The sequence below is a fragment of the Mercenaria mercenaria genome, chromosome 1 (assembly GCF_021730395.1).
Source record: "Mercenaria mercenaria strain notata chromosome 1, MADL_Memer_1, whole genome shotgun sequence".
Lineage (NCBI taxonomy): Eukaryota > Metazoa > Mollusca > Bivalvia > Venerida > Veneridae > Mercenaria > Mercenaria mercenaria.
In genome coordinates, this window is record NC_069361.1 from 50,680,146 (window position 1) to 50,688,369 (window position 8,224).

The 8,224-nt window shown below is 34.1% G+C and overlaps 1 protein-coding gene across 2 annotated transcripts; it reads left to right on the top strand.

Annotated features, from left to right (window-relative positions):
- The first annotated feature begins 427 nt into the window (after nucleotides 1-427).
- On the top strand, nucleotides 428-6,804 carry LOC128545917 (uncharacterized). 2 transcript variants are annotated; one of them, XM_053547388.1, is made up of 2 exons: nucleotides 428-952; nucleotides 5,418-6,804. In XM_053547388.1, the coding sequence occupies exons 1-2, from the start codon at nucleotides 613-615 to the stop codon at nucleotides 6,371-6,373; spliced, it is 1,296 nt and encodes a 431-aa protein (XP_053403363.1). In that variant the 5' UTR covers nucleotides 428-612; the 3' UTR covers nucleotides 6,374-6,804. The 2 variants fall into 2 exon arrangements, with proteins under 2 accessions (XP_053403363.1, XP_053403367.1); XM_053547392.1 differs by lacking the exon at nucleotides 428-952 and adding an exon at nucleotides 4,011-4,261.
- Nucleotides 6,805-8,224: the final 1,420 nt, after the last annotated feature.

Consider the following 8,224-nt stretch of genomic DNA (forward strand, 5'->3'; position numbering starts at 1 on the left):
CTAAAATCAAACGTAACGTTCATACTTCCACATAGATTCAGTTTATTTTCGCTAAAATGTAATAATCGTTGTTAGTCTGGTCTGATTCTATAAAGATATACACCCGTTTAAGGTCAAGCATTTGCAGATAATACGAGAAAGGTCTTATAATGTGGACAGCTTGGACCATTTTTGACAGTAAAACGTAATGCACTGAAACCGATATTTGACTCGTTTTCATCGTATAAACAAATAAACAGGCAGGCTGAAAAATACCATATAATGTATGTAAACTACATTCGCTGTACTCTCCCCTGACATATCTGTACATATGTCACCTGCTCCTGCATAGAATTTAAACTATTTTCAACCGGGTTACTCCCCGTTGCCTATATCGGTCTACCGCGCATCACGCTAATTGATAAACTCAATAGCTTACCGCGGAGCGTCAGTCACTTCGCAATTGATAACCGGAGCGAGAAGACAGGCTATATCGCGTGCTTATCAATTAGAAGGAGTTGTAATTTATTTATTAGTTATCTATATATTGCTTTTGCACACTGATTGTTATGGTAGTAAAATTGTTTGGAAATATTTAAAAAAAAATAAGTTAATAATACGGAAACAGGAAAAATGACTTGTGTACTGTCTATGACACCTTTGTATCTATTCGGCGAAGATGTTTCAGATATACACCATAATGAACACAACAGTTTTGATTTTCATTGGATAACTTCACAAAATTCAAACTCTGGATTACCTGATAGCCATAGATGCTCCTCCCCGTGCCGAATAGAAGCATGCACGGGTTCGTCAGTATCGTCCCGGGTAGATGTATCAAATGGACTGCCTGGAAGCATAAAACAATACCAATTTAATGTGAATACTGACGTTGGATGTGAAACGAAACTAACGACTGCAAAGGGAATCACTGTAAAGGTTATCGACTCGGACAAACGTTTACCTGCGACTGGTAAGTTGCTTTGTTTTCATAATCCGTCAAGACATTAGTATTACCTACTTTAATTGGCCCCACGTAATTAAAGAAATTACATCACTAAAACTTTATGAATCTGTAGCATTTATGTTAAGTGCTTTCTTTGTCTATATGGTATTTTAGCCGTATTGTAATGGTGTCCTAACTTAAATCGTGGTTTACAAAAGATTATTTATGTAAATATGCCTGGGTTAAGTTAGTGTCATCATAAGTTTACCTATGATTAAGAGTAGCGCACAGACCGTCGTATAGGTTTACAAATTTGATACAAAGCGTATAATTTATATTCTATCAAATAAATCGACCGTGCGCTAGCTATGTAGAATAAACAATTTACTTTTACAACGCTAGTTACAGTTTTACTAATTTTTCTAACACAAAAGCCATATAAATGAGTTGTCATGATGATTTTATTCGCTTGGCATGTGGTGACATTTTTTTTAACCGTCTGAGCTGTTTCTATCTTTGTTCTCTGTTGCTTTGCATTGAACTCGCCTTCGCTGAGATAGATTTAACTTAATGACCTTTGTCATTTTTATCATTGCTTTCAAATTTGGTTAAAGGTGTTTACTTCTATATCAGTGTGTTAAACAGTGGCAGTGTTAATTTCCGATTGCTATAAAACCGTTTCAGTTGACCTTGGTGTATATCATTTTGTGAAAGGGCCTGATTGATGGTATTGCAAATAACGTTTTAAACTAATCTAATTGTGTATACATTGTTTTCATGTATCTAGACCAATAACCAAATAATAAAATGCATATGCTTTACGTGACTGTTCATGCAAAGTCAAAGAAGTTGTTTAATAATGTTATTACACATGCTGGTGTGTGGGTATAAAATTTCCTGATGCATGTATTACATTGTTATTGCTTAACTGGTGTAATCATTGGTGTGATCATTTGTTTAAGCGGCGAAAATGCTGGCTAATATTTTTTTCCTCTCACTATCTGTCGGGATTGACATGTAATAGTATATTTTGCATCCGTTGATATGTTGCATGTTTTATTCAATACTCATTTGCTTGCGGTATTGGCTTGTTCTTAGGATATCCCGAAGGAAAACATATAGATATAATTAATTAGTATAATGTTCTCAGAAAACAGCAAGTGGTCTGAAAATATAGCTGGATTCGTTCATGAGATTGGCATGGTCTTTATAAGCTCAGTTCATCGATTTAACCTAGATATGGATGAATATTAGCACATCACATTATGATGATATAGTTTCTAATTGACTTAAATATTTCAGTGGTTCCAATAACAGTTTCAAATAAATCAAACAAAAGTAGATTTTGCAAAAGAAGTCAGGTTGTTACACATCTTTACAGTTTGCATGAGGAGACATGCATTTCGTTAAAAACAACCTCCTTGTTTTTGGATGACATGATTGTAGGAATGTTAGAACACTTTACTTTGTTTCCTAAGTCATAGAATATAATTTTATGTTAATATCATTACGCAGGCTTGTTTCATATGTCTATTTTCTTTCATGTTTGAAGGCTTTAATAAATATAATATTTGCATCTCTATGTTTCATAATCAGCTATCTGCATTAAATTAAATTCTTGTTTATGTTATCATTATTTTGCTGCTTCTGATGATGATAGTTAATTATCTCAGACGACAGTTAAGATCAAGTTTCATTGTGTTAAAAGAATCATGTATTCGTATGCTGCCGATATCATGTAATTGAAGACTATTGTTTGACATAATATGATCAAATATATCCAATAGGAAAAGCCTCACTTTTATCTATGTAAATAATACGTTCAGTACTCGTTACCTATTTTAACATTTTATTTAACAGACACAGGTCTAACAAGCGGCCAAATAATGCCTTGATCTTTAAACGTGCTGGCCGTTTAGAACCTAATGTTTGCAGTTTTGAATCACATGATGTGAAGTACCAAATGAGAAACAAAGTTTTCATTTTAAAGTTCTTTTTCTATTCCCATTTCATTGTTACCGTAAAAAGTCAAAGTTTTGTATTGACATTTATTGATTTATTTAACTTAATAACCCCACAAGTCAGCCCGCATAGCCCAATAAAAAGAGTGCAGATCTACGGATCGTAGGATCGTGAGTTCGATCCCCAGTCGAGGTTTATGTTTGCAGTGAGAATAAGCCAACAAAAGCAATACTAAATTCAATGTTTTCTCTAATTTGTACCCTTCAAACCCTAAATTTGTCAGATAACCTTGAGCCTATTGAAACAAACTAAAACAGGTGCTCTAATACTGTTTCATATTGCAAAACTTCTATTTATTCAGTCGCCACCTGTTTGATTCAACAAAGCGAGATGAAAACATAAAACTTGAGCCGCACCATGAGAAAACGAACATAGAGCATTTGCGACAAGCATGGATCCAGACAAGCCTGCGCATCCGCGCAGTCTGGTCAGGATCCATGCTGTTCGCTTTCAAAGCTATTGCAATTAGAGAAACCGTTAGCGAACAGCATGGATCCTGACCAGACTGCGCGGATGCACTATGTTGGTTTTCTCATGATGCGGCTCAAATTATACAAATCTTACTTAAAATATCGTAAATATTTCGAATGTGTTATAACAAGTGAAATAGTGTGCGTGGCATACAATTACTCTGGTTTAGTTTTACCTTGTGCAAAAAAAATCTGTCTTTTCAAAAGCATCTGTTTTATCTTCATTGGTTTTTGAAAGAAGGTATACACCTTTATCAGTGTACTTTGTCACCCTTTATTTTTTGCATGTATTCAAACACATTTATCACAAAATTTAGGATGTAGGTAAGTTTTGAGTGTACATTTAAATAGGTTTACAACGGGTATTTCTGCAAATAATCATGTTCATCTCCTTGTTAACGTTAACGTTATATATGAAAAAATATATATATTTAGAGGGGTCAAAAATGGCATGAATAAACAATGCTAGACATATATATGATCAGACATACATGGACGGACATCAATAGACACTATTCCATAAAAAAGTCACAACAAAATATAAGACATTGATTTTCAATAACAGTGTTAATTTAAACAGTGTAGATATGTAGATGTCTATCTTATAACGTTAGATTTCAATGACTTATATTAGTTTATAAACAAAGTACTTGAGGTTAATGCCTCCTACTTAGCTATCAGTGCTTATATAATAATTTGAAATATCGTTTTACAACTGTAGTTACAATTTCGTATATATGTCACATGAATATAATTACAACAGCAGTGTGGAGTATTATATCTTTTGGTGCATGGAGTTATAAGAAATTGAAATACATGCAATTAGGGGAAATTTATTACTCAGGTATTATACTTAGTTTGGCTACCGACTATATCTATTTGATTTTTCAACCATTTCTCTTGTATTTTGTCTATGTTATGAGAAGAAAAGGGACATACTATACAACATTTTATAACATTGGGAATTATCTCCTTTGAACAATCATAGGTTTTGAATACATACTAGTATTGTACTTTGCATAACAGTTTAATAACCACATAATCAAACTTTTTGTTAATCTATTAATTTATTTGGTATGTACGCTTTTAAGTTGTTAATTGATATTTTATTTGTCGAGCAATAAATGTGGTTACATAGACAGGAACTGATGCATTCGAGACACATTACAACACGCACCATTTAAGACATTAAGGAATACATGTTGTGCTTTGAAATATACTTTTCTTCAAACACTAATATATACCTGTACTTGAAACATGATTTGAAAACCATTATGCAGCTTATCAATTATTTATACATTTAAAACCAGACACAATGTGCAGACAATGTTAATATTTCTATATCCACAAGGATGCTTAAATTGTCTTTTGCAAAGGTTACCAAACAATCTAGCAGAAACCATACAAATTAAACAAGTGGGATAGAAAAGTGTAAGCAGGAGATAAGGGATGACAAATTTTACCTTCAAATTGCACGTATAGGAAATTACTGATGTGACTGCAGTCTTTCATATCAATTTATCCAGATACTTCTCTTTTTTACACGTCCGCTTAGCTCAGTAGGGAGAGCGCAGGTCTCTTGGATCGCCGGGTCGTGAGTTCGATCACCGGGCGAGGCGTATGCTCTCCGTTACGATTTGATAGAAGACATTGTGTCTGAAATCATTCGTACTCCACCTCTGATTCATGTGGAGAAGTTGGCAGTTACTTGCGGATAACAGGTTTGTACTGGTACAGAATCCAGGACCACTGGTTAGGTTAACTGCCCGCCGTGTTACATAACCGAAATACTGTTGAAAAAACGGCATTAAACACAAAAACAAACAAACTTCTCTTTGTACAATTATAGGTAAATCAGATGTATCATATTTGCCTCGGACAGTGTAACTCGTTTCTTAAGTTACTTTTGATGTAGAAAGCTGTTTTCAGTTTCATTCAATTTTGATACTTGTTTTTGTATATATTTCTGTAAGTTGTGCAATCTGTTTTTGTCATTCCAGGTAAACAACGAGTGAACAGCTTGTTTGAAATGAGCAACAAGACAGATGTGGAAATTGCCCAAATAAGTACAACGAACCACGGACTTAAGCGAAAAGTTGAGGAGACATATCTTGACGAAGTTTATATTCCATCGAAACGAGTCTCACCATTCTTAAACACCCCAAAGGAAAGAAAAGACAAACGGAGGAAAATAATAAACATATCGACAAAAAAGTTGAAACAATTAGATGACCCCGAAACCTTTCTCAGGAGAACAGTTCTTGTTAATAATACAATGAAGCGTCTACAAATGGAATTACGAGAAGAAAAACTGAGAACAAAGGAATTTAAGTCAAACAAACAATATTATTTTAGTGGTTATGGGGTACTAAACGATAAGGTGATGTCAAATTCTTATTTTGTTGACGATCCCTTTCTGAGTTGTGTTCATGAGAAAATCACAGACGATATGACTGACACACTAATGAATAACGTGTTTCATGATAAAGTAGATGACAGGCCTACATCATATGACATTTGTGAAAAGTCTGACATAATGTCAAACAAAATGGAAACTCTTGAAGCAGAATCAGATCATGTCTCAAATAATTTGTTGGATCGTTCTGAAGACAGTTTGGAGCAATGCACTTGTGATAGAAATGGAAATATAAAAGAATCAAGAAAAGAATGCTACCCTTCGGCATGTTCAGAAAATAGACCAAACATGAAAGAAATGCTGGTTGACAGGTGTGTCGACTTAGATGAAGTCAATAGAATTAGTACAAACAGTTTTACAGAAAATTCCAACCACATTTGCTGTGATAAGTGCCTGTCAGTGATCATACCTAAAAGTTCTAACGCGTCTAATGAAAACACAAGAATACTACCGCGTGAAGTACAAGAAATGCAGTGCGATCAAAATGTGGAAAACGACATTAAAGCTTCACCAGCAAACTTTGTGGAGCTAAGGACCTAAGGAGATATTCAAATTAGCAACATAGGACCTTTAAGATAAATGTAATTCTAGTACATTACTTCATTACTAAAAAAGTGCAATAAACGAATTGAAGTAGAAAATGAGGCAGTGTTGTCGACCTTAAGTTAGGCCTGAAATCGCTATATTATTCCTTCAACACATTCGATAAACAATAATGGAAAAAATGTAACGCAGAAATATATTATTTTGCAATTTATTTGTTGGATGTTGTCGACAGCTCAAAATATAGGCATATTGATGTGTAAATGAGGTTCTTTAACAGCAGGGATATTTTTGGTCCATTATTTTGAACTTCTTTTCAAAATGTTGTGATATCAAATATCAAATTATTTTGACGAAACTATAAATTTTATTTATTTGATAGCTTACAAAGCCCATGTTATAATAACGAAATAAACTAAGAAAGAAGATATTTCTCTTGTTATCTTTTTCTCCTAGTATATCCTAAGGTGTCGTATTAGAAAAGGTATGAATTGCAATAGCGAATATCTCAGGTCGGTCAAACACGCCAACATTGCATTTAAATGATGCTGTAAAAATGCAGATTAAATTTTGTGACTGGAAGTCACTAGTGTCCATTATGATTATAAGCAAGGCAGGAAAGAAGAAATAATACTTTATATGAGATAGCTAAACCCAGTGGTCGTGGGCTTAAACCCTCCTCAAATCGTTTTGGCACCTTTACATAAACACCAGTAATGTGGTAGTGTCGGCCAAGTTGCACCAATTTAACACTAAACATGTAGGTGTGTATACAGCATTGAAAATGCAATATCAAAATAGGAAAAGAAAACCGAAACTGTACGGCCTGATAGTCACTTTTAAAAATGAGGAAAACTTAATCAATACGGTCCAATAGACATCTATGCGAATAAGCCGCATTGTCTTACATCTTGACGACTGTTAATACAAATCAAATTGATAGCGCTAAAATTTCCTGAAAGAAGCAGTTTTCGTGCTTAATTGTCTGGAATGATAATTTATTAATTGTAGAAAAGGCTCGCTAAGTATAATAGGTTTCCTGTTAGCATGGGATGTAAAAGTATAGTTTTCCTTCGCATGTGTACTCTTTTGACTCAATACTTTCCAGCAGTTATCATTCATGAAATCAAATGGATGAAATTAATCACTAACAGTGACAGTAGAATATTTACTTGGTTAGAAATGACAAGGGGATCCGTTCTGGCAGAATGAATAATATAACTCTCACGAAACTCATCGGTTCATGTTACAAATTGATATTGATGGATGAAAGAATCAAACACGGTCATTTGAAATAACAAGCCGCAGCATTAGTAGCAGCATTCTTTACCTTATTCTTACATGTTGATGTGGTTTGAACTTTAGCCATGCTTCAAAAAGGTCATTTCCTTTAAGTATCAAAACAGCACTCCAGATTTAGTTGCCAAATTATAGGTTCTAGCTATGTGGCACCGCTTATAATTCTGAATAGCATACAAGTAGGTGTTACGTGTTGTCCTGAAACAGCGTGTACACTGTTTATTGGATTGCCCTAGCATGTATCAGGTGGCACATTTGGGGAGTATACTTGATGTAACTGCATGTTTCATTCTCAGACTAGCAAGTTCATACCGCATATTCTTATTTTAATGTAAATAAGATGTGAAACCGTTTGTTTGACCTGTTAAAACAGTTTGGTGCTATACAGCTTGTACTGTGATGGCAAATAAACTGAGACCAAAAATCAAGCTGAAGTTACGTTGTTACCATGAAAAATATCTGTTCGTGTCAATTGCATATTATTGTCTGATTTCATCATCTGATAGAAATAGTTATTTTAGTGTTAACTCTACATGCATTTGTAATGAT

What these genes read in the sequence shown, in the direction of transcription:
- LOC128545917 (XM_053547388.1), top strand. Translation starts at nt 613, where the DNA reads ATGACTTGTGTACTGTCTATGACACCTTTGTATCTATTCGGCGAAGAT. An exon ending in CAAACGTTTACCTGCGACTG is followed by an intron (nt 953 to 5,417) that starts GTAAGTTGCTTT and finishes TTGTCATTCCAG; the next exon opens with GTAAACAACGAGTGAACAGC.